The sequence below is a fragment of the Triturus cristatus genome, chromosome 1_1 (genome assembly GCF_964204655.1).
Source record: "Triturus cristatus chromosome 1_1, aTriCri1.1, whole genome shotgun sequence".
Lineage (NCBI taxonomy): Eukaryota > Metazoa > Chordata > Amphibia > Caudata > Salamandridae > Triturus > Triturus cristatus.
Window position 1 is genome coordinate 141,470,641 of NC_140579.1, and position 26,691 is coordinate 141,497,331.

General features: G+C 49.6%; 1 protein-coding gene across 1 annotated transcript in view; it reads right to left on the minus strand.

Moving 5' to 3' along the window:
* Positions 1-26,229, minus strand: part of TAPBP (TAP binding protein) — a 139,512-nt gene extending 113,283 nt beyond the window's left edge. Inside the window, exon 1 of the mRNA XM_085622136.1 lies at positions 25,914-26,229. Within this exon, the coding sequence (XP_085478262.1) occupies positions 25,914-25,968 (55 nt within the window). The 5' untranslated portion in view covers positions 25,969-26,229. The remainder of the gene's footprint in view (positions 1-25,913) is intronic.
* Between the last annotated feature and the right edge of the window lie 462 nt (positions 26,230-26,691).

Consider the following 26,691-nt stretch of genomic DNA (forward strand, 5'->3'; position numbering starts at 1 on the left):
CCCATCTCTTTCGTGTCGCTTGTCATCTACTTCACGCTACCTATCCCAGCACTCACTATCCTTTCACTGTGGAGCGCCCGTTTATCTTTGCCTGTCACCCGTTTGCCGTCATTTCCACTCACCTTTACGTCTTCGAAACATGCAGGTATGCAATTGTGAAGAAACCGGAAAGGTTCTTAAATGCTAATAGTCATCTTCTCGCTGCCGATTACCCCCCACCTTTGGTCACCGTTTCAATTAAGACATTATCTGCCAATCTCTGAAAGTGATAAGCACGTGACTGAAAGGTGTCAGTGTGTGTGACTGTTGAGCATCTTTGGCAGGTGCTATCCTTTACGTTTTGGTTCAAATTAGAAGCTGCAGGCACGTTCATTGATGATCAATGACGAAAATTTGACTCTCTTGCATATGTAAATACAACTCCGTGGCATCCAGCTGCTGATAAAGCCAGAATAAAATGCTACGGTCTGGGGAACAGACTTTAAAAATATCCTAAAACAAATAATTGGTTCTCTCTCAACCTTGGATGATAACGGCTTATTTGGGAAAAGGGGGCACAACGGCCCCGTTGTGTCTACCTATAGCAGCCTATAACTTCTTCCCTACCCTGACTGAGTGCTTGATTGTGCGATGTCATAATAGACTAGAGACCAAGCCTTCACGGCCTATCAGAATGTTTGAGTATGTGACGTCACAATGGGATTCTCCTGCGTCTTCACTATCCAGTCTGGGCACATTTGACGTCACAGTGAAACGCTCCAGTAAGAATGTTTGATTGTGCGATGTCATAATAGCCAAGAAGATCTAAAAGCCTTTCTGTCCTATTATGTTTGACTATGTGACGTCACAACTTGATCTCCTGCGTTTTAAGTATACTGTCTGAGTGTTTGTGACGCCACAGTGAAACGTTCCTCTGCTTTCACTATCCTGACTGTGTTCACGTGATGTCACACTGAACGCCAATCCTCCCCCTCCCCCGTCTTCCCTATCCTGAGCGAGTGCTTGATTTTGCGATGTCATAATAGACTAGAGACCAAGCCTTCACGGTCAATCACAATAAATGGGTTGCCCTCCTGCCTTCACTGACCTAATACAGCGATTGATTGTGTAATGTCGGCAGCATCACTGTAGGTGTCATCAGTTGCAGAGGGTCCTTCTAGCTGCCTCATTCCCTGTGAGGTTCCTCTGACATGGAATCTGTAATAAATGTTTCAAATGTGCTCGTTTTCCTGTTGGTTCTAGAAAGAGGAGGCGGTGGTGGGCTTGTTCCTGAAGTGAGGCGCACCGGGGAGTAAAGCGGATTTACTCCTTCACTCGTGTTTTTGCCACAGACATCCAAGCTCTGTCGGCACGGAGGACTCTTGAGCCGTGTACCCACCCGAGTTACTTGGCTAAGTTCACACCTTTGTGAAGAGTGAGAGTGCACGCCCTGCACACATGGCCTCCGGGGGCCTGACTGCACCAACACTTGCGCTGAGCACGAGTTTCACTCTAGACACGCACCATGACCGAACCTTTGCACAACTCCCTGTGAGGGTTAGATCATGCTAACAGGCCGGGGCAAATGGCGTCATCCACCCTGTGCTCGGTAGCAGCTGTGTTTCACGGAGGACCGATAACACGTGTGAGCTCTCCTTACGGCTTCGAGACAGCTGTGAGTTTTATAAAAGCTCAGAGAAACGTGCAGAGTTGTAGACACAGTGAGAAGATGAGTGTGAGTTGTAAACACAGCTGGAAGGTAAGTGTGAGCTGTAAACACAGCTGGAAGGTAAGTGTGAGCTGTAAACACAGCTGGAAGGTAAGTGTGAGTTGTAACCACTGCTGGAAGGTAAGTGTGAGCTGTAAACACAGCTGGAAGGTAAGTGTGAGTTGTAAACACAGCTGGAAGGTAAGTGTGAGCTGTAACCACTGCTGGAAGGTAAGTGTGAGCTGTAAACACAGCTGGAAGGTAAGTGTGAGTTGTAAACACAGCTGGAAGGTAAGTGTGAGCTGTAACCACTGCTGGAAGGTAAGTGTGAGCTGTAAACACAGCTGGATGGTAAGTGTGAGCTGTAAACACAGCTGGAAGGTAAGTGTGAGCTGTAAACACAGCTGAAAGGTAAGTGTGAGCTGTTACCACAGCTGGAAGGTAAGTGTGAGCTGTAAACACAGCTGAAAGGTAAGTGTGAGTTGTAAACACAGCTGGAAGGTAAGTGTGAGTTGTAAATACAGCTGGAAGGTAAGTGTGAGCTGTAGACACAGCTGGAAGGTAAGTGTGAGCTGTAAACACAACTGGAAGGTAAGTGTGAGCTATAAACACAGCTGGAAGGTAAGTGTGACTTGTAAACACAGCTGGAAGGTATGCGTGAGCTGTGAACACAGCTGGAAGGTAAGTGTGAGCTGTGAACACAGCTGGAAGGTAAGTGTGAGCTGTGAACACAGCTGGAAGGTAAGTGTGACTTGTAGAACAGGCCCGGTTCCAGGAATTTTCATCTGAATGGGCCAAGTCGTTCGTTCGGGTTGACCAATGTGGGCCCAAGTTTTGTTAATTCTGTAGGTAGCCGACAAGCCCGAGATTTACATCATATCTTCTTCCAAACAGGCATATAGTGCATCTAAAGAGTTATTTGAGAGTAGGACCTGATGCCTACACTCAACAGCCCAACCCTTATAATTTCCTGCCGGCCTGGCTCTAGCACCAGCACCAGGATTCCAAGCAGACTCTAACACTAGTTTAAGGTTAAGGCGATCCTTGTTACCACACCAAAGTCTTGACATTTCGCACTAGGAAGTCTGATTACATACTCCGTGCAATTTGCCCAACACCTATTTCTTTGTATAGTGCGAACTTTGTAACTGTTTATTTTCATGTCAGTTTTTTGCAGTGTACTTTCATTGATAAATAAAGTTTTAAAAACAGTAACACATTTTGAAAAAAAAGTACACTTGGTGACAACTAAGAGCAGATTTCATGCCTGACAAGTGTAAACCCAGTATTTACAGTCAAACAAGTAACCTTCTGGGGCCATATTACACAGAGTGCCCCGGCGACAGAGAGGGCCATAGATGCTTCTGCAGCCCCTTCTGTAATACCGATAGCACTGGTGCACATGTATAGCCAACGCTATATTCAGAGGACGTTCCCTCATTCGCAAGGGCCAAGACCCCATGCAAACGACGGAACCATTTTGCCTCTTAGCCTGTCCTTGTTATGGATGTGGGCGCAGAGGCAAACAGGCACAAAACATGGGTAACAAAAGCAATCATCCAGACTAACAGAATACTCATGGTTGGGTTTTGTACCAGCCTGAACTGCATGCTCCATAAAGTGCATTTTCTTCTCCCGTGCCAGGTCATGTTATGTTGGTTTGTAAAGCGCACTCTCACCCAGGAGGGCATACCGTCACTGGGCAGGTGTGAGATTAGCCAAACCATGGGCCTAATGTAGTTACTCGTAAAGCAAGAGCTTCTAGTGGAATTCGAGAAGGCTCGAATTTGTAACGGCACATCTTTTCATGCTTAAGGGCGATGTAGGAGAAGGTTCCATCGCCAGATCTGCTTTTCCATATGCGCAAGTTGTGAATAAGTAGGAGAATGACAAACACGAGGTGACTGGAAGGCTTGTGAAAGCAGATGGTATTGTTGAGGTATGCTGGCCAGAGTGCCTTGAAGGTTTGGGTGAGGAGTCTGCAGTGTGTTCATTTGGGTATGGGTAGCTGGTGCAGGTCCTTGAGGCGAGATGTGCGAGCATTGTGGGAGGTTGTATATGGGTCGCCAGTGCAGCTCCTTGAGGCGAGGTGAGATGTGCGAGTGTCGTGGGAGGTTGTATATGGGTCGCCAGTGCAGCTCCTTGAGGCGAGGTGAGATGTGCGAGTGTCGTGGGAGGTTGTATATGGGTCGCCAGTGCAGCTCCTTGAGGTGAGGAGAGATGTGTGAGTGTCATGGGAGGTTGTATATGGGTCGCCAGTGCAGCTCCATGAGGCGAGGTGAGATGTGCGAGTGTCGTGGGAGGTTCTATATGGGTCGCCAGTGTAGCTCCTTGAGGCGAGGTGAGATGTGCGAGTGTCGTGGGAGGGTGGGAGTGATTCTGGCTGCCGGGTTCTGGATGTTCCGCAGTCTCCTGATGAGATGCTTGTTGTTCCCGGCATAGAGGGTGATCTTGTGGTCTAGGTTGCCGGTGACGAGAGTACGGGTGATGATTTTCTGCGTGTTCACTGGCAGCCATTTTAAACTCTTCCTCGGCATCTTCAGTCTGCGGAAGCGTAAGGCACTGAAGGCATTGACTTGGGCTGTGATGTTGAGTTTGCAGGCAAGGATGATCCAACTTTTCTTGGTGTGGGTTATTTAGTTCTGAGGTAAGTCTAGATAATTAGCATTACTGCCACTGTATGTGTATCGTTCCACATTGCATCATCGGTGTGAGCTCCTTATTGAACTGAAGTATGACCAGTCCCATTGCGAGTAGGTGTGGTTACAGAAAGAGTATCACCAGGGCCACTGAATGTATGTAGAAGGGGAGAACCAAACTGCAGCAGAGTTGACTCAATTGTGCAGCAAGGTAAGACACATTATTTGGTGTAAAAAAGCACATTTTGTGTAGCATTATTTTGTTATGTTTTTTACTCATGTTAACACTGCATGGGCCTAGGTTGCACCTCATTAGTACAGATTTAACACGCGTACAGCAATAAGCAACTGAAAGGTGAACAGTCAACCTTTGCACAGGGTCTTCAACAGCGCTGGAACATGTATTCTAGCATTACTTAGTAATTTTTTTCATCTCTGTTTATTAGCATTTATCAGTGTAGCACAAAAAGTATTTCAAGAGAATTTAAAGGACACATGATCAGCATCTGGCCAACTGACCCCCAACATGAAACATGCCATTAACTCCCCCCCCCCCACCAACAGTCCCATCTCCTCACCCAACATAGATGGCATGATTTCAAGTTTGTATTATGGCACCCATGTTTCTGTAGAAGGATAACAGCACAATCATGCTTGAATGTGTCCCCCTGGGCACACTGGTAGATCTCCTTTTAGAGACGTCAAATTTTGAAAACAGATTCAATTACACGTTGTGTATAGTTTTAGCAATTTTATTCATTGCGTTTCTCAATAATTATTTGTTCATTTGTACTTTAGTTCAATCACTACTTCAAATTGTGTGAGACATCTCGTGACTCAGATGTTTGTTTCTTGTCCAATGCATTTCGGGTTCCTTGAACCCTTCGTCAGGGACACATCTACAAAGCAATCATAATGAGGAGGCTAGTAAATCTCTAATACATGATGAATGGTTATCAAGGTACTAACAAATGTTTTATCGATATAAACAAGGCTTTAGTTGTTATACATTTGAGTTTGGGGGAAAAACTAAGTATTCTCGATGTGTCGATGTTTCAATCATTACGTATGGAAGGAAGGACATGAGTTATCGTATGTGTGAATTTTAGAGAAGTGTTAAGGTTAAGAAAATAGTATGCGATGTGTTTGTGAGCACGATATTCACGATGTATGCCAAATTACGTGATAACTTCTAAGATGTCGACAAGTGTTCACGCGTTGTTTAAACACGATATTCACAATGTATGTCAAATTTCGTGACAAACTTCTAAGATGTCAAAAGATGTTCGCACGTTTGTTTGATAACTAAACGAAGCTAAACGAGCTATAAGAGGATCACTTACTTCAAGTTCGTGATGAACTGGTGTGTGTTTCTTCTTGTCTTGATGTGGTTGAATGGTGTTTGTTTGGAGCTAGCCATAAATAACGGACTAATCTGTTAGAGCGTATAATCGAAACAAAAGATGGAGCGTTACTTGAATATGTAAAGGGGTGTTTTGGTGGCCATGTTGGATTTAAACGTGGATAGTGTTTGTATAATGAACTAAATTGTGAATACACTTAAAGAAATATAGAGTGTTATTCCCATATGGTAATTTAATCTGTTGGTGGTTAAACTAAGTTAATGCGCTTAGAAAAAGCCAATGAATGTAGCGTAACTCCTGTATAACAAAATCTGTTGGTGGCCATGTTGTGTTAAGAACGTGAGTGAAGGGAATTAATCTACATTCATGTTTTGATTCCGAACAATGTTGCGTTATATGGCATTATTGGCTCATTGGGTTAGGGCTATGTTTATGATGTTTGTGATGTATATAAATACATTTAAGAATACCTGCTACTGTTAGTCAAGTGCTATTAAGGAAATTATGTATAAACCATGTGGGATAAGATAGACAAGTATGACAAAAGTCAACAATTAAACAGAAGATGATGTATCAATATCAAAATAACGTATAAACAATGGGGTTTGAACAGTCATGGAGGATTCAACATCTAGATACATTGTTTGTCTCTGTGAATAGGATTGGTATGTTGACATGTAAGCACTTTTAGAAGTAAGTAATCATAATGAATTCAATATACAGATAAGTTGTTTGTCTCTATAAATAGCATTGGTATTCCATACGGTCATTAAGACCGTATGGTTTTAGTGAATCCATTTTCTTGATCCAGAAGTTCTCGCGTTGTAATAAGTGTTTATTGTTGTCTCTGCCTTCTTTTCTTGTCACAGTTTCCAAAATTAAGAATTTTAGTTGACTGATGTTGTGGTGATTTTCGTTGAAGTGAGTAGCAATGCTGGATTTGATGTTGCGGGTGCGGATGTTGGATTTATGTTCGTTGAGTCTTGTTTTGATTTTTCGTTCAGTTTTTCCAAAATAGACTAGGCCACATGGACATTTTAATAGGTAGATCACGTTGGTTGTGTCACAGGTGGCTGTAACATGTAGTTTAATTTTGTGTCCTTTCCGTGGATGTGTGGTGAAGGATCCTTGAATAATACTGTTACAATTGTTGCAGTTGTAACATGGTTTGGTACCTTTGTATATTGTGCTTGCACTTTCATCTTTGGCTTTCAACAGTTCACCCACATTTTTATTCCTAGTGAATGCAAAGATCGGAAGTTCGTTGAATAAGTTGTTGAAGTCTTGTTCTTGTTTTAGAATAGGCCAATGTCGTTTGATTATTTTTTTGAAGTTGTTACTTACTGTGGAATATTTAGATACTAGAACGGTCCGTTTGTTGATATTTGGGGTTGATTTTGAGAACAACCACTGACCGAAACGTCGCCCCAGGAGCACCTCCAAAACTTTATTTAAAAATTCCCCAAAAAACTACATCAAAAAGTTTTATTTCAAATCTTTGTTGTAGCGCGCACCACCAACTTCAACCCATGTTTCTGTATCACTCCCCCTGCCCCCCTTGCCACCTCTCAGTACGATGGTGTGCATTTACTCCCCATAGGGACAGCCTTCCCTCTGGCTACTCAGATATGCTGCCTGGCCACCTCACCCAAGCCATCCACACCACTGAAACCCCCAGGGACTTCCCTCTGGTGGGCCCTGCCCCTTAGTCACAGGCTTTGACTTCTCGCCAAGGGTGCCAGAACCTTTCAAACTTGCATGGACATCCCCCCCGATCTATATACCCGCTCCTCTGCCCGCATACACCAATGAAGGTTCGATTCCCACTCTTCTTATCTTAGGTGCAATTTGTAGAGCGCACTGACGCCGAAGCTTCCTGGCGCTGATAGACAGAATGAGAGAGGAGGGAGCATGAATGGCGGGATTCTAGCTAGGGGGAGGAAAGAGGTGAGTTTTTAGCAATTTCCTGAAGTTCAGAAGGGAAGAGGAGGATTTGATTGAAAGAGGAAGGAGATTCCAAAGCACGGGAGCCATGTAGACAAAACGGCGACCGCCGAATTTCTTGGTTTTATTTTTAGGAGTGACTAGCAGATGACGGTGAGCTGATCGGAGGTTACGTATTGGACAATGAGGACGGATAAGAGATTTGAGGAACGCGGGGCCAGAGCAGTGAAGGGCTTTGAAAGTGAGGCATGCCTCCTTGAAGGCTGCCCTTTGGTCTATTGGGAGCCAATGAAGGCTATGGAGCAAAGGCTTGGCTGATTGCCATCTGGGGGTTCCATGAATTAAGCGGGCCGCTTGATTCTGGACGACTTGGAGGCGATGTAGCAAGAATTGTGGGAGACCATGGTAAATGGAATTGGAGAAGTCCAGACGGGAGAGCACAAGTGAGATGACAGTTTGGGTAAGTGCCGCAGGGTGAAGAAGGTGGCAGACTTTGCGGATCCTCCGAAGTTGGTACATGCAGGATGAGACTACCGCTCCAACTTGGGCTCTAAGGGAGAGTTCGGCGTCAATGATTACACCCAAACTCTTTACTGTTTTTGCCGGGACAGGGGGAGAGCCAAGCTCCGGAGGCCAGAACTGCGGGCCCCAGTGGGCGTGACTGAGTCCAGGGAGAAGGAGCTCAGTTTTACCGGGGTTCAACTTCAATTGGTTCTGGTTCATCCAGAATTGGATGTGAATCATGGCTGCGTGGAACGTATTGATGGCATGTGGTGAGTTGAGTGATAGGATGATTTGTAGATCGTCGGCGTAATTATAGACGATAATGTCCCATTTCAAAAGAGATTGAATCAGTGGCCGGAGATATAGATGAAATAGAAGCGGGAACGGGAGGAGCTTTGGGGGACTCCGCAAGACGTGTTTTTTTTTTGGCAGTGTAGGGACCCAGGCTGTGTTCTTCCAGTGAGGAAGGACCTGACCCACTCAAGAGCAGTACCCTGGATGCCTGCCTGCTCGACACGGTGGAGAAGGATGTTATGATCCACCGTGTCGAATGCGGCCGACAAGTCCAGGAGAACGAGGGCTTGAGAGAGCCCCGCGTCCGCGTTGCTCCTGAGTGTGTCAAGGACTGCCAGGAGGACGGCCTCTGTAGAGTGGGCAGGTCTGAAGCCGGCCTGATTAGGCTCAAGATGACAGGAAGATTCAATAAAGTTTGACAGGCACCGGGTTACGTGGGCCCCATTATTTTAGAGAAGTATGGGAGGAGGGAGATGGGGCGATAATTCGACGGCTCCGCAGGGTCGGCCCCGGGTTTTTGAGGAGGGGCACTAGGATGGCCTCCTTGAAAGAAGTAGGAAAGATGCCACTACTAAGAGACCTGTTAAGTAAATGTAGGATACAATCTGGCAAGTTGAGGCATATACTCCGCAGGACGGACGGTGGACAGCAGTCGTTCGGGGAGCCAGATTTCACGCGGGTGGCAAGTTCCGCTAGGGAAGTAGGGTCTAAAGCGGGGAAAGTGGTAAACGTCGAGGAGTTATTAGAGGAGATATCCAGTGAATGTGACTGGGGAAGGGGGGGATAGATTTTTTTAATTTTTCCAAGAAGAAAGAGTTGAGGCTGTCGCAAGCCTCCTGAGTGGGGGTCTGGGCTGGGAGGGTTCTGTCATCTGTAGTTAGCTCATTCAAGACTCTGAACACCTCCTTAGATTTGTCGACCGCCGAAGAGATCCTGTTGGAAAACTGATGGCTGCTTTATAATCTTTACGCGCGGCCAGATAGGACTGTCTGGCTGAATCTGAATAATCGCGTCTCCAGGTGCGTTCTAACTGGCGCGTTTTTAATTTCTGAGCCTTGAGGTCGTCAGAGAACCACCTATGGGAGTTCCGATGCCTGGTGCGGGGGAATTTGACTAGGGGAGCAAACAGGTCGCTGGCCGATTCTAACCAGGAGCCGATGTCTTGTTCATCGATGTCGTTAGAAGGGGGAGAGGCTGGGCGGGTGTCGGCCAGGGCAGTGAGGAAACCCTGAGTCGTATGTGCTCCATTTCCGTGAGAGGCCACCAGCCATCAGGGGGGCAGAAATCTGACCGGCGACTGTGATGGTGGTGTCAACTAGGTAATGGTCGGACCAGACGCAGGGGAGTATGTCTGTTGGGGACAGGGCCAGATTGCAAGTCCAGATCTGGTCCAGGATGTGTCCCTTGATATGGGTGGGTTGGGTGACCTGTTGAGTGAGATTCAGACTTTTAAGAGTCTCGAAGAGCTCTGTGGCATGGGGGCCGGCATTGGTGTCATTAAACCAATAGTTTAGGTCGCCAAAGATGGCGAAACTGGAGTGCAGCGTTAAGAGTGTGGCCAGTTGTTCACTCATAATGGAGGAGAAGGATGGCATGGAATGGGGAGGCCGGTATAAGAGGAGGAAAGTAAGGGTGCCGATGTCCGTTTGCACACGGATGAGTAAGTTCTCCACCTCAGGGAGGGGAAGAGAGTGAGAGGAGATAGAGTTCAGGCGTTTAGATATGATGGCTGCCACCCCACCCCCGGGCCGATCACCGGGGCGATCGGCGTGGAGGATGTAATAATCAGGGGGGAGGGCAGCCAGGATATCTGGGAGGGACTCTGATGTTAGCCAAGTTTCCGTAAGCAGGAGCATGTCAGGATTGGTGTTGGATAACAAGATGAAAATGTCCTCGGAGTGTTTCACTAACGAACGAGTGTTCAAATATAACACCCTGATGGACGTGGTATTCCTGATCGGCATAGCTGAAGGTGTGCGTCCGCATAGATGGAGTTCGTCAGGGCGCATAAGGCCAGCAGTGACTATGTGGCGAATGGCCGTTGGGGATGGCATGGTGGTAGTATGTTGTAGATCTCTGAGTAATTGGGGTGAATACGTGATAAGATGGTCAGCGTGGCGTGCCCTAGGGCCCGTCCTGGCGCGGACGGGCGCAGACGGGCTTGCCTTAGGCGCGCCTTTGGCGCGGAAACGGTGCTCCCGCTGCGCTCGTCCGCTGCGCGTCCTGAAACGGCACATGATTTATAGAGAGAGGGCGGGGAAAGAAGAGGGCGTGGCCTCACTGAGGGGCGTGGCCTCGGCGAGCACCGGTGATGGCGCCAAGAGTATCCCGGGTCGACTACCGCAGCAGCGCTGGATCCGCTGCGCGGCGTGGTCGGGTGATTAAGTTACCGAAGAGGAGCTGGGAGGGAGCAGAGTGAGTAATAAAAACACAGAGAATAGTGACACTCAAATTTTTAAAATAGCACGAATCACGCTCCCGGCTTTCCGCCTCAGGAGATACAATCTGTCTGCTCGGCGTTTGTAATCAACGCCTTTAAAGGGCTCGAAGGGGGCGTGGCCTCACTGAGGGGCGTGGCCTCGGCGAGCGCCGGTGATGGCGCCAAGAGTATCCCGGGTCGACTACCGCAGCAGCGCTGGATCCGCTGCGCGGCGTGGTCGGGTGATTAAGTTACCGAAGAGGAGCTGGGAGGGAGCAGAGTGAGTAGTAAAAACACAGAGAATAGTGACACTCAAATTTTTAAAATAGCACGAATCACGCTCCCGGCTTTCCGCCTCAGGAGATACACTCCGACATTATTGGCAGGACCGGTCTTCCTTATCGCCTGGCTATATCTCTCCTCACAACTGCCGGGGCCACATTACAGAAGAGCAAGGCTTACCACTAGAATGTTTGCTCCCCATTGATACCCAACGCCACCAGCTGAGGTATAAGCCAGATACTTGTTGTAATCTCATTTACTGTGTCTTAATGGTATGTTCCACACACCCCTCTGCCAGCCTCTGTTGGTATGGCTGCCTGAGAGGTGACAGTAGAATGTTGACATCATAAGATTCCATTGTTCATGAGAGCGGATGACTGGAATAAACTGAGATCCTCTTACCTCGTCTCTGATGACTCTGTCCTCATTACAACACTGGCGACGACACTGCAGAGGGGGCAGCTGGTCATATCCCCTTTTTGATTATCTCTCCTGCTGAAGCTGTTGCCTCTGACCTTTGCTGGGCACTACGTTTTCTACATTCGCAAAAGCATTCAGAGAGTTTGTGTCAGCGGAATACTACGGATCAGCCTGTCTGCTGGGTCCACGCACAGGGGACTCCCTCAGTCCTGCATCGTTCCAGGTCGGACTGGTGGTACCGGGGTGCTGTGGTGTGTTGAGGAGCGCGGAACTTACTTGAGTGCAGGGCTGCGGCTCAAGTGTTTAGGCAGCTGGCAGTCCTGTCAGCTGTTCGGCGGAAGCGTGGTTTGGTCGCACCTCTTCCTGTGTTTGCCGGTGCTCCAGTCCTCACAGAACTGGTCGAAAGCGTCCTGGTCCGGTGGAAGATTCCCAGTCTCAAGATTTCAGTCAGCAGGCAGTTTCCGTCAGGATATCGGGGAAGTGTAAGATTGCCACGCCTCTTGCTGTGATGAAGATTCCCCGTCTCCAGATTTCAGTCAGCAGGCAGTTTCCGTCAGGATATCGAGGAAGTGTAAGATTGCCACGCCTCTTGCTGTGATTTCGCCGGCGCACCAGTCTTCGAGAGCCGGTTGGAAACGTCAGGTCCAGCGAAGATTTCCCTGCCTCCGGCGTTGCGTTACCAAGGCACCAGTCTGTCATCGGTGCATCAGTCCGTCAGCAACCTCCGGAGTCAGTCGTGCCTGGTGAAAAGTAAGATCTTTCCTTTTCCCTGCGTGAGCTCTGTGTCACTGTGATAGGCACACATTGTACGTGCCTTCCATACGGATTCCTCCCTGTGATGCGCACACACTGTGCGTGCCTTTATTTAATGCCTCTGCAGATTTGTCGTTTTCTTCTCTGTGCGTGACTCCATTAGAGTTTCTGTGAAGTGTATTTTCCTGCTGGGAACCTCACAGGGGTTGCGCATCTCAATGTTAGTTAGCTACGTGATGTAATTCTATTTGAAACGCTCTTGTCTAAGGGGGTTTTTCACCCATCCAGCGTTGCCAAGGTCTTTACAGTGATACGCACACTTTGTGCGTGTTTGCTTTACCTTAATAGTCCACCGTTTGGTGCAGGTTATCATCCCAGCCTTGTGGTGGTTGAGAAGAGTGGTGCACTCCCAGTCTCTCCCCACCCCGCCCAGGTCAAATTGTCGTGTACATCCTCTACAAGAGAAGTGTCAGGTACCCCCAGCCTAGGTAATCCCTACTATATTACAAGATGGGTACGCCTGGAATGAGTCAACCACCATCATTTTTAAATGACTGTGGTGATCCAGAAATTCATTGGAAGGATTGGACAAAGCTGTTCGAATCTTACTTGATTGCTATGGGTGGAGAAAGGTTCTCTCCGTTGCGTAAACAACATATTCTTTTACATAATTTGGGTGTTCATGGACGTAAAGTCTATGAAACTCTACCTGAGCCAGAGTTGGAGGAAGAGGATGACGCTGATGTGTACGACATCACTCTGATGAAGTTGGAGCTTCATTTTGGTGACAAGGTCAATGTAGTGCTTGAACGCCACAAATTCTTTAGCCGGGTGCAAGGGAAGGGCGAATCAATTAACAATTACATAGCGGCCCTTAGAGGACTTACGCAATTGTGTGATTTTGGTGAGCTCAACGATTCATTAATTAGAGACCAACTTGTAAGGTGTACAAACAGTGGAAAGGTGCAAGAAAAATTACTCGCAAAAAACCCGTCTTTGAAGGATGCCATTTCTATTGCGCAATCTATTGAGCATACAGCCAAGTGCGTAAGAGAGATGAAAGTTAAAGAAGAAGTGGTGGCGCCCATTCAGTGTGAAGGGTTTGAAGGGGACGTGTTTAAAGTGAACAATAGGGAAGGCGTTAAAAATATACCCACCAGCAAGGAAGGACAAAATTTGAAGTGCTTCAGGTGTGGAAGCAATAACCACTTGGTTAACAGTCCATTTTGTTCAGCACGCGGTGTTTTGTGTAAAAAATGCAATAGAAGAGGACACTTGGCCAGAGTATGCAGGGAGGGGTTAAGTAACACTTCTAGGGTCATCAATCCCGTTGGAGAAACACAAGCAAGATTCATTTTTCAAGTTAAGGACAGCCAGGAAACTACTAAGCCCAACTATCCTAAATGTGTCATACACATAGACAACAAAGCTATTGAGGTGTTTGCGGACTCGTGTTCACCGTATACACTAATAAACGTAAAGGACTTTGAGGAAATTCTAGGTTGCAGTAAGAGCATGCTACTCTCTCCCGACATATCTCCTGAGGGGTACACCAGAGACCCCATTCCCCTGGTGGGGATGTTGAGTAGCCACATTGAATTTAAAGGTAGATCCATGGTTGGTAAAGTGTATGTGGTTGAAAAGGGTGCGAACCTTTTGGGATGGCAACACCAGAAGGTACTGGGCATTATCCTAGACCTAAATGACAAGGATCAAGTCATCTTGGTAGACACTCACAACAACAACAACAATCTCCTACAAAATGCTTTTCCTGACCTGTTTACTGAAAAGTTGGGAAAATTAAAAGATTTGCAACATAAGATTAGAGTGAAGAAAGGCGCAAAACCAGTGGTTCATAGAGCGCGCCCAGTGCCGTTGCGTCTGAGGGAAGTTCTAAAAAATGAGCTGGACAAATTGTGGGACATGGGCGTCATACAACCCATAGACGCGTCTGAATGGTTGGCCCCCCTGGTCCTAGCTTCAAAAGCCAATGGCAAGGGTATCCGCGTCTGCGTGGACTTGCGCAGCCTAAATGACAACATCTGGGTGGAGAGGTTTCCCCTGCCCAATATAAATGAAATGATGAGCACTATGGGGAAAGGGTGTTTTTTCTCAGTCATTGATTTGTCCATGGCCTACCACCAGGTCGAGTTACACCCTGATTCGAGACCACTTATGGCGTTTTCCTCCCCGTTTGGGGCTTACATGTTTGTTAGGATGCCGTTTGGTCTTGCATCGGTGGCATCTATTTTCCAAAAAGTGATGCAACAAGTGTTGGAAGGTATCGAAAACACCTTATGCTTCCAAGACGATATACTGATGTACAGGGCGACTGAAGAAGAACATGATGCTATTCTAAACACAGTGTGCCAAAGGTTGGCCAGGGCAGTATTAACTGTGAAACTTGAGAAATGCAAAATCAAAGTGGACTCGGTTGACTACTTGGGTCACACAATATCGAAAGATGGATTCAAACCAAAATACAGTTTGATTCAAGCCGTAAAGGATGCTCAGAACCCTACAAACAAAGAGGAGCTGAAATCATTCCTAGGACTAGTCGAGTACATGTCTAAGTATGTAAAGAATTTTGCAGACCTGTGTGATGAGTTGCGTGAACTGTTAAAAAAAAGACAGGGAATTTGTGTGGGAGGAGAGACACAGCAGGGCGGTAAAGTCTATAAAGGAGAGCATCCTAGATTCGCCTGCGCTAGGATCATTCGACCCACGCAAGAAAACCTTCCTGACCACAGATGCTTCCAGCAAAGGTTTGGGGGCAATGCTTTATCAAAAAGACCAGGGCCAAGATACTATTATAGCGTTTGCGTCACGGTCCCTCAACTCGGCGGAAAAGAACTATTCTGTCATTGAGAGGGAGGCATTGGCGTGTTTCTGGGCTGTGAACCATTTTAAGTTTTTCTTGTGGGGGATACAATTTGTTATACACACCGACCACAAGCCTTTGACCTTTATGTTCTCGCCAAAAAATGCACACAATAATTCTCCACGTATTTCGAAATGGGTCCTGGGCCTACAAAACTATTGTTTCAAAGTAGAGTACCTGCCAGGTCCAGAGAATGTAATCGCTGATTATTTGTCCAGATCACCACTCTTGGAGTATTCTAGAGAGGAACAGTTAGATGCTCCCATTTTATCCTTGCATCTCCCTTCATTGACAAAGGAAGAATGGGATGCAGGTGTGAAGGAAGACAAGGAGATGGGCATCCTCAGGCAGTTCATTCTAAATGGTTGGCCTGAGAACCGTTCTCAGGTTCCGGAAGAGGTAAAAGATTTTTGGGAGGTGAGGTATGAACTGTCATTAATGTCGGATATGATACATCGAGGAGACAGAGCAGTTCCCCCCTGTAACTTGAGGGACAAGATAATTGACCTGGCCCACGAGGGACATTTGGGTAGGAGCCTCACTAAAAACAAGGTCAGGAACTATTTCTGGTTCCCAAGGATGGACTCCATGATCGAACTCAAAGTAAAGGAATGCAATAGTTGCGCTAATAACGACAAAAGTAAAGTTACACGTAAAACTCCTTTATCTCCTGTAGAGGTTCCAGAGGTTCCATGGACCAAATTAGCAGTAGACATAATTGGTCCCATGGAAGTCCTAGGTACCCAGAAGAGGTTTATGTTCGTGTTAGTAGACTACACTTCCCATTGGGTAAATTTTAAGTTTACTTCGCAAACCACCACGAGTAACCTAATCTCATTTTTGAAGAATGTTTTTGTGTATGAAGGCATTCCGGCAACATTGGTTACCGACAATGGGGTGCAGTTTACCTCAGAGGCCATGACTACTTTTCTGGGAGATTTAAACATAAAACACGAGAAAACTGCACTCTATTGTCCCAGAGCTAATGGGCTGGTGGAAAGGACAAATAGGTTAATTAAAAAACACATTCAATTGGCCATCTCCAGTGGGTTCAATGTTGAAGATTCATTGAGAGTGTGCATTTGGGCATACCACACTACTCCCAATCTCGTCACAGGAGTGTCTCCTTTTGTTAACTTAAGAGGAAGGGAACCGTGTACCAAAATGAACCCACACTGGTTGAGGGGTGGGAACAAAGTGGTCCTAGATCTTGGGGTGAGTAGAGAGCTGAGATCTCAACACCAACGGAAATATAAAGGGTGGTATGACCAGAGTCATGGGGTCAAAACACAGGAGTACAAGATGGGTACCACAGTGGCTGTTAAGAAGCCCACGCATGTGCAACCATGTTCAAGCAAGTACCATGCACACCAATGGGTGAAAAAGAATGGTAAAAATGTGGTTCGCCTAGATAATGGTCAGACTTGGAGGAAGGACAGAATAGTGGCCTCATCTCAACCTTAAGGAACTGTGTTTTGGAATTGTGAGTTTCCTCTAGTTTAATGAATGTCTTGTTGTTCCCTATATAGGGAGATGTGTTGTAATCTCATTTACTGTGTCTTAATGGTATGTTCCACACACCCCTCTGCCAGCCTCTGTTGGTATGGCTGCCTGAGAGGTGACAGTAGAATGTTGACATCATAAGATTCCATTGTTCAGGAGAGCGGATGACTGGAATGAACTGAGATCCTCTTACCCCGTCTCTGACGACTCTGTCTTCATTACAACAATACTTATCTCCACCACCTCCGTTAGTCACGACTGCACTCGCTCCGAGTACTTCTGTATGAGCGGGCAATCCCATAGTGTATGGAGTAGAGTATCTCTCCGACCAACCCCACTCAAGCAGAGGTCAGAGTCAAATTTCCCCGGTCTGTGTAGGCCTTCCCTCATAAAATACACTATTCATTAATTAGTAACTTTTGATCCCTTTGAACTAGAATTTTTTTTTTTTAATCTGCAGGTTATTCAGCAGATGATAGATTATGTGGCAAATACGGCAAATCCATATTTGGCAGAAAACACCATAGCCATAAAAGTGCATAACTGCAGTGGACCCTTTGGTTTTGCTTTGTTCGCCCTAAATTGGCTGGGTCTGCCCAGACGTGGGTCCCTTGCTCACTTTGCCACTGGATTCAAGCTAGCCTGGCTGATGACGGCTGATTAACCAGAAACCGGTCCCAGGATGCTTATTTCCGGTCCAGGGAAGACATGGCTTTGCAGTTTGGGCTGGACTGTTCCCATGAGGCACAGGGTCAGACTAATTTGCATATGGTCTGAACTGGGGTGGCAGAGTGAGCTAAATAATGATAATGGATTAAACCCAGATCAGTTGACTGGGGGTGAGTGCTTGCAATGTTCAACACTCCATCCATCATCCCCTTTGGTTTTGCACTGACAATAACCTGGGAATGTGCAATTTACTGTAACAAGATATCAGAGTATGAAATGCTCACTTTTGTAGCTCTGCCATACTGATGAGAAGTCATTCAGCCCAACACAATATCTTACTTGAGATAGCACAGTTACTTACTTCACTTCAACATCCGGCAGAAAACAGACAGACATGCTTAGCGCCCGATTCAAAAGGTAAACTTACACTTTTGTGTATGTTTACTATTTTTTTGGTATTCCTAAACTACAATTTCAAGTTTACGAATAGTAATTTTATGACTGTGAAGATTCTGCGTTCATGGCAGAGACTCCGCACGTATAAAGATAGGACAGGCCTCACTTTTTATGTGTGGAACTCTGCACCCTGACTGCGGCATCTCTGGAGTCGTAAAAGTATGTTAGTAAAAGTAAACTCCGAGTTCGTGAATACAAAAGAATTGTAAACTTATACAAAAGTGTACGTTTACCTTTGTGAATCAGGCGCTTACTGTATTAGGCATTGTAATGCCGCATGAATTCTTGGGGGACGTTTAGGATTCCCTCGCCCTGGTGGCTGCTCATCCAACGAGGCGTGCACTGCTAGTATCTGCATAGTGTAATGCATGCCCCGTCCCACAGTATACTACTGCGTGCATCTTACACAGGCTAGAATACATAAACACTCTCAGAACCCCCACACAGTTCACAGGCGTGGGCCCTGGTGTCACTGTAGCTGCTGCATCATTGGCAGGTAAACCTCTGTCCCCTCTATTCCCAACTAGAGATGGGGGACCCACTGAAAGCTGGATCCAGGCTGAACCTGAAGCCGGGCTCTGGCTCAGCTTGAGATCCAGTTTGAACTTCGAGCCCACAACGAGCCGAGCTTTCATGTACCTTATGCCCGTCACCCTCAATCTATACCGGATATGGGGTAACGGCAAGAGCTTCTAACTTTCGAACTGTTCAAGCTAGGTTTGAGTCTCGGCGTTGACTCAACATCCTGTGATTCTGGGCAAATCTCCAGTGCCTAAAAGAAATGAATGTGACCTTGTGTATTGTAACTAGTGTTCATGTAAAGTAGTTCAAACATCTAGGTCGAGTTCGCACTATAAAAAAAAAACAGCAGAAAATTGCACAAAGAGGTAAAAACAAAGCGTTAACGTAAAAAGGCGAGACAAATAGCCACGGCTGATTTGTACTAAGTGAAAAAAACACAGGATAAATTACAGCATCCCCACTTAAACTGTGTGATCTTGGGCAAATATTTTATTTCACTAAAACTTGTTTTTCTTCATATTTACCCATGAAAGCACATCCAAATACATGAATCAGAAAACCAACTGTACAAAAACCTATTGTGTTTGATTTATAGACTAGTGTTGCCCTATAATAATCTGGGCCACATACAGGGTCCACGTGACACCTGCCATGCCTGTTAGAGCACTAGTGGTACTCTCACCAGTGAGGAGGGGACAGGAATGGTTCTAAGCTCATGTTTAAAAACTATCACTTTTAATAAGTACTTCTCAGTGCAGCGCTCTGTTGTGATGTCACAGATTCCGTGTGTTAAAGAAATACACTTTTTTATTTTAGAGACTATCATATTTTTCGTAATCTTTGTTGTATGTTTTACTTAGAAAACATTTTCAGGGCTCGGCTCATGCATGGGCTCTAAGAGCCAAGCCAGAGCCTTAGCTCGGCTCTCCATGTTAATTTGTTTGCTCGCCCACCTCTACCCCAAAAGACACCGCCCAATTTCAGTTTTGGAGGCAGTGGAAAAAACGTTACAAAGCTGAGCTGCAGGAAACACTTTCACAAGTGCCTTCTCCATGGCCACTTCTGCCGCGACTGGGTGAGCCAAAGGTCATGTCTGGATAGGGCTGGCCCACCTGCAAGAACCAGACCTATTTTAGACACAGCTGGAAGGTAAGTGTGAGTTGTGGGCCCAGCTGGAAGGTAAGTGTGAGTTGTAGACACAGCTGGAAGGTAAGTGTGAGTTGTAGACACAGCTCGAAGATTGGTGTGAATTTTAGACACAGCTAGAATGTGAGCGAGTTGTAGACACATCTGGAAGGTAAGTGAGTTGTAGACAGCTGGAAGGTAAGTGTGAGTTGTAGACACATCTGGAAGGTAAGTGTAACTTGTAGACAGCTGGAAGGTAAGTGTGAGTTGTAGACAGCTGAAAGGTAAGTGTGACTTGCAGACATAGCCGGAAGGTACGTGTGAGCTTTATACACAGCTCGAAAATTGGTGTGAGTTTTAGACACAGCTAGAAGGTAAGTATGAGTTAAGACACAGCTGGAAGATACCTTTGAGTTGCAGAAACACGGAATACACGTGTGTAAGAAGAGGGCAGGACAGAGACCATACCTTCCTTCATGTACAGGGGTCCCCCTTACAGCCCTATTAATACACTCGTATCTAGGACTTTAGACCACCCCAACTAGTCCTACTGCCACCCCAATGTCCATCCTTCCTGCTGCACGTCTCCCCAGCCCCCAGTCACAAGGGCCGAGTACCCCTAGTCAGAGCGTGCAATCGCCGAGGTGCCAGTTTTCTAGCCAGCGGCACATGGTATATCGGAAAACGTGACCCCATTATATCAATTGAAACAACGACACTACGAGTTCCAGAATGCAACGCTCTGTCGCCTGAGCAGCCCAGATGCCTCATGGTGCTGGACGCAGGTAGTTCCCTCTGACTAGGGTGACCAGACGTCCCCGTTTTCCCAGGACGGTCCCCGTTTTTGGGGAAGTGTCCCCGTGTCCCGACACTTTTCTCCAAGTGACTCAAATGTCCCTGTTTTCAAACAGTGTCCCCGTTAAACACAGAAATGTCCCTGTTTTTCATTGTTCCGGTTGAGCATGCGCGCGCATACTCTCTTTGCACTGTTTACAGCATGTGTCGTCACTGAGGTGAGCGCTGTAGCGAGAAGGGAAATCCTTTGAAGAGAGACATTTTACACGCAGCGCCACCTACGTCATCGTGCCAGCCAAAGTTTCTACTTTGGATAAAACAATATTTCTTCATCCTGTAGGTGGTATTCATAGCCATACAAACTTTTCAGTAGCCTTATGCATACCGTGCAAGGATTAATGCATTGCTCATTGCATGTTTTATTCATAACCAATTGATGCATGCTTTGTGTTCTCCATATCAAAGCTATGACTTGACCTTTTGACTGACCTTTCAGATCACGGCAAACTGTTTAGCTGGAAAGGACTTAAAGGAGCAGGGTTAACGCCTGTGGGAGAGGCGAGCAGCGCTGCTCGAGCTTTTTGCTCAGGTCTTCACACTATTGCACTATGAGATGATACCAATGGCTAGAGTGCACTATACATACCCCAGTAAGGTAACATGACATCTCAGCAGTAACTACGCAAATGTGGGAGGACAGTGTGGTCGGCCAACCTTTGCCACCCTTAAGACCCTAAGGCAGTAATACCTGGAGAGAAGTTTTTTTTTGTACATTGGTCCATGGCTGCCATTTGGCAATTTAGCATTCTGCAGTTTACCTCCCATGCTTTTCTGTCATGAGCAACTAAGCAACATTGGTGAGTTGTACTTTATGTGGTGCTGACGCGCAGCTATAGAAACGAGCATTGATAAAGCTAGTAAATCTGGCGTTTGCTAGCCTGTGATGTTTTATTGAATTCTGGCAAATATATGCTATAGTCCTTAAAAGTGTAAATGTAATAAAAAGTACTAATGCTGCTGTGTGAAGGAGAGGGTTGCCAATAAAAGACCGCGGATTTGTTGTCTGTAATGCTTCATCTCGGTCTGTGGAGGGAGCTGTAATGGTAGTCCTTTTTCTATGTCTATGACAGCTGTCAAATAGTCCCACTTTTATGTCGATGGTTACTGCAAACCGTAGTCCTACTTCTATGTCTATGACCTGTCCCCGTTTTTTGTTTTGAGAATCTGGTCACCCTACCTCTGACCCCGTGCACTAATAGGGGCAGGTCAGGTGCGAGGCAGGGAGGTGGGGGCAGGTGTATGGGAGGTGGGGGCGGGTGTATGGGAGGAGGGGGCGGGTGTGCGGGAGGAGGGGGCGGGTGTGCGGGAGGAGGGGGCGGGTGTGCGGGAGGAGGGGGCGGGTGTATAGGAGGTGGGGGCAGGTGTATAGGAGGTGGGGTTAGGTGTACGGGAGGAGGGGGCAGGTCTATGGGAGGTGGGGGCAGGCTATGGGAGGAGGGTACAGGTGTGTAGGAGGTGGGTACAGGTGTACGGGAGGTGGGGCAGGTGTAGGGAGGAGGGGGTACGTGTACTGCAGGTGGAGGTAGGTGTACTGCAGGTGGAGGCAGGTGTACGGAAGGTGTATGGGAGGAGGGGGCAGGTGTATGGGAGGTGGGGGCAGGGAGGAGGGGGCAGACTATGGGAGGAGGGTACAGGTGTATAGGAGGTGGGGGCTGGTGTATGGGAGGTGGGGGCAGGTGTATGGGAGGTGGGGGCAGGCTATGGGAGGAGGGTACAGGTGTGTAGGAGGCGGGTACAGGTGTACGGGAGGTTGGGGCAGGTGTGTGGGAGGAGGGGGGGCAGGTGTGTGGGAGGAGGGGGGGCAGGTGTGTGGGAGGAGATGGGGCAGGTGTATGGGAGGAGGGGGGGCAGGTGTATGGAAGGTGGGTGCAGGTATACGGGAGGGGGGGCAGGTGTACGGGAGGAGGGGGCAGGTGTACGGCAGGAGGGGGCAGGTGTACGGGAAGAGGGGGCAGGGAGGAGGGGGCAGGCTAATGGAGGAGGGTACAGGTGTGTGGGAGGTGGGTACAGGTGTATGGGAGTAGGGTACAGGTGTATGGGAGGAGGGGGCAGGTGTATGGGAGGAGGGGCCAGGTGGCAGGGAGGAGGGGCCAGGTGGCAGGGAGGAGGGGGCAGGTGGCAGGGAGGAGGGGGCAGGTGTAGGGGAGGTGGGTACAGGTGGGTACAGGTGTGTGGGAGGTGGGTTCCGGTGTGTGGGAGGTGGGTACAGGTGTGTGGGAGGTGGGTACAGGTGTGTAGGAGGTGGGTACAGGTGCATGGCAGGAGGGGGCAGGTGTAAGGCAGGAGGGGGCAGGTGTAAGGCAGGAGGGGGCAGGTGTAAGGCAGGAGGGGGCAGGTGTAAGGCAGGAGGGGGCAGGTGTAGGGAGGAGGGGGTAGGTGTACTGCAGGTGGAGGCAGGTGTACCGAAGGTGTATGGGAGGAGGAGGCAGGTGTATAGGACGAGGGTCAGGTGTATGGGAGTAGGGGGCAGGCTATGGGAGGAGGGTACAGGTGTGTAGGTGGGTACAGGTGTGTAGGAGGAGGGTACAGGTGTGTGGGAGGAGGGGGCAAGTGTGTGGGAGGAGGGGGCAGGTGTGCGGGAGGAGGGGGCAGGTGTGCGGGAGGAGGGGGCAGGTGTGCGGGAGGAGGGGGCAGGTGCGCGGGAGGGGGCAGGTGCGCGGGAGGAGGGGTTAGGTGTACGGGAGGAGGTGGCAGGGAGGAAGGTAAAGGTGTGTAGGAGGTGGGTACAGGTGTGTGGGAGTAGGGGGCAGGTGAACGGCAGGAGGGGGCAGATGTACGACAGGAGGGAAGAGGTGTACGGCAGGAGGGGGCAGGTGTACGGCAGGAGGGGGCAGGTGTACGGCAGGAGGGGGCAGGTGTACGGCAGGAGGGGGCAGGTGTACGGGAGGAGGGGGCAGGTGTAGGGAGGAGGGGGCAGGTGTACGGCAGGAGGGGGCAGGTGTACGGCAGGAGGGGGCAGGTGTACGGCAGGAGGGGGCAGGTGTAGGGAGAAGGGGGCAGGTGTAGGGAGAAGGGGGCAGGTGTAGGGAGGAGGGGGCAGGTGTACTGCAGGAGGGGCAGGTGTACTGCGGGTGGAGGCAGGTGTACGGCAGGAGGGGGCAGGTGTATGGCAGGAGGGGCAGGTGTATGGCAGGTGGGGGCAGGTGTAGGGAGGAGGGGGCAGGTGTAGGGAGGAGGGGCAGGTGTACTGCAGGTGGAGGCAGGTGTACAGAAGGTGTGTGGGAGGAGGGATTAGATGCATGGGAGGAGGGAGCAGGTGTATGGCAGGAGGGGGCAGGTGTACGGGAGGACGGGGCCGGTGGCAGGGAGGAGGGGCAGGTGTATGGGAGGAGGTGGCAGGGAGGAAGGGGCAGGTTATGGGAGGTGGGTACAGGTGTGTGGGAGGTGGGTACAGGTGTGTGGGAGGTGGGTACAGGTGTGTGGGAGGAGGGGGCAGGTGTACGGCAGGAGGGGGCAGGTGTACGGGAGGTGTACGGGAGGTGTACCGCAGCTGGGGGCAAGTGTAGGGAGGTGGGGGCAAGTGTAGGGAGGATGGGGCATGTGTAGGGAGGAGGGGGTAGGTGTACGGAATGTGGAGCCGGGTGTGGGGCAGGTGTATAGGAGGTGGGGGCAGGTGTATGGGAGGTGGGGGCAGTGAGGAGGGGGCAGGCTATGGGAGGAGGGTACAGGTGTGTAGGAGGTGGGTACAGGTGTGTGGGAGGAGGGGGCAGGTGTGTGGGAGGAGGGGGCAGGTGTGTGGGAGGAGGGGGCAGGTGTGCGGGAGGAGGGGGCAGGTGTGCGGCAGGAGGGGGCAGGTGTGCGGCATGAGGGGGCAAGTGGCAGGGAGGAGGGGGCAGGTGGCAGGGAGGAGGGGGCAGGTGGCAGGGAGGAGGGGGCAGGGAGGAGGGGGCAGGGAGGAGGGGGCAGGGAGGAGGGGGCAGGAAGGGAGGAGGGGGCAGGAAGGGAGGAGGGGGCAGGAAGGAGGGTACAGGTGGCAGGGAGGAGGGGGCAGGTGTGCGGGAGGAGGGGACAGCTGTGCGGGAGGTGGGGTTAGGTGATCGGCAGGAGGTGGCAGGTGTACGGAAGGTGGGAGCAGGTGTACGGGATGAGGGATAGGTGTACGGCAGGTGGGGGCAGGTGTAGGGAGGAGGGGGCAGGTGTACGGCAGGAGGGGGCAGGTGTACGGCAGGAGGGGGCAGGTGTACGGCAGGAGGGGGCAGGTGTACGGCAGGAGGGGGCAGGTGTACGGCAGGAGGGGGCAGGTGTACGGAAGGTGGGGGCAGGTGTACGGAAGGTGGGAGCAGGTGTACGGGATGAGGGATAGGTGTACGGCAGGTGGGGGCAGGTGTAGGGAGGAGGGGGCAGGTGTACGGCAGGAGGGGGCAGGTGTACGGCAGGAGGGGGCAGGTGTACGGAAGGTGGGGGCAGGTGTACGGAAGGTGGGGGCAGGTGTACGGAAGGTGGGGGCAGGTGTACGGAAGGTGGGGGCAGGTGTACGGAAGGTGGGGGCAGGTGTACGGAAGGTGGGGGCAGGTGTACGGGAGGAGGGGCAGGTGTACGGGAGGAGGGGCAGGTGTAGGGAGGAGGGGGCAGGTGTAGGGAGGAGGGGGCAGGTGTAGGGAGGAGGGGGCAGGTGTAGGGAGGAGGGGGCAGGTGTAGGGAGGAGGGGACAGGTGTAGGGAGGAGGGGACAGGTGTAGGGAGGAGGGTACAGGTGTAGGGAGGAGGGTACAGGTGTAGGGAGGAGGGGACAGGTGTAGGGAGGAGGGGGCAGGTGTAGGTAGGAGGGGGCAGGTGTACGGCAGGTGGGGGCAGGTGTACGGCAGGTGGGGGCAGGTGTACGGCAGGTGGGGGCAGGTGTAAGGCAGGAGGGGCAGGTGTATAGGAGGTGGGGGCAGGTGTATGGGAGGTGGGGGCAGGTGTACGGCAGGAGGGGCAGGTGTATGGGAGGTGGGGGCAGGTTTATGGGAGGTGGGGGCAGGTGTACGGCAGGAGGGGCAGGTGTATGGGAGGTGGGGGCAGGTTTATGGGAGGTGGGGGCAGGTTTATGGGAGGTGGGGGCAGGTTTATGGGAGGTGGGGGCAGGTGTATCTTCACCGACCTGTGCTGGGTTTGGAGCTCAGGGATCTCGGCCTTCGGAGGGGGGAGGGGCAGATCAGTTTACATCTCAAATGTGAAAGTGAAAGGCGCCAGAAATCTCCCGTTGGAAATCCCCTGTCTGAGAGACACTGGGACCGAGGGAAAAGAGACACTCGGAGACCGGGCGTAAAGAGACGCCCCCGGGGGTTGTAAATGGGCCATGAGGCGGCGGAAGAGAGACACCTGTTGTTGTGAGAGACGGAGAAATCGACATCCTGATCCGGCGCAAAGGAAAGGCAGTTCAAGTGAGCAAGAGACCTCAGAACCAGGAAGAGACAGCCATGCTGGGGATAAGACGGCCACCAAGAGACTAAGAGATTCACTCTCATGAAGAGGCCCTCGCGTAGAGAGACACACACCTTGAGGCAAGGAGATACGCAGCCCGGGAAGAGACAGCAAAAAGGACTTGAAAACGTCCATGGGGGAAGAGGCACTCACACCCAGAAAGTGAGTCCCCCACCCCCCGTGCAGAGACTCACCCGTAGCAGCACTCAGCAGCAGAGACAGTTTGTAGATTGTGGACGGCTGCGCCATCTCGAGAGGGCTGAAGAGAGGACGAGCGACTGCCGCAGGGCGCTAGAGACGTGTGATCCTCTGCTTCTCAGTCAGGCTTTCTCCGCCGCTTCGAGTGTCATCGGCTGGCGATGCGTCCTGCGCTGGTGTCTGTCTCTTCCGTTTGCCCCGACTGTGTTGTCGTCGCTCTCTCTATGACAATAGGGGGTGGGGAGGGCTGTGGCGAACTCATTTGATCTACTTTCACTTTCACTTCATAGCGTCCTGAAGCCAGGGCACTGCGCATGCTTCGCTTGCCTTGGTGGTGTGATCGCTGGGAAGCCGAAATTACTATTCTAACCCTAAAATATTTGGGAAAAGTACTTTTAAAAGGGTTAAAAAGTTGTATTTTTGGATTGCTCTGACAACGGATTCCACTGGAGCAGTCCCACGATGTTCGGATTACATTTATTTCGGGTCCAAAACTTTAAGAAGACAGATTTCCATAGCCACTAATTTCAAATGCCATAATGGAATATTAGGAGGGAATTAAACACACACATTCACTCTCTATAGTTATGTCAAGTAACTATAGCTTGGGCCCTATCTTAGCTATTACTCACACCCCACCATATACGGTGTTGTCATCAATGATGTCATTTCCGATGTTACAGCCATGTTATCAGTGATGCCATAGATCATGCCACGAGTGATGTAATATGTGGGTTATTTGCAGGGCATGGTGAGAGCACAAGTATGTTTTAA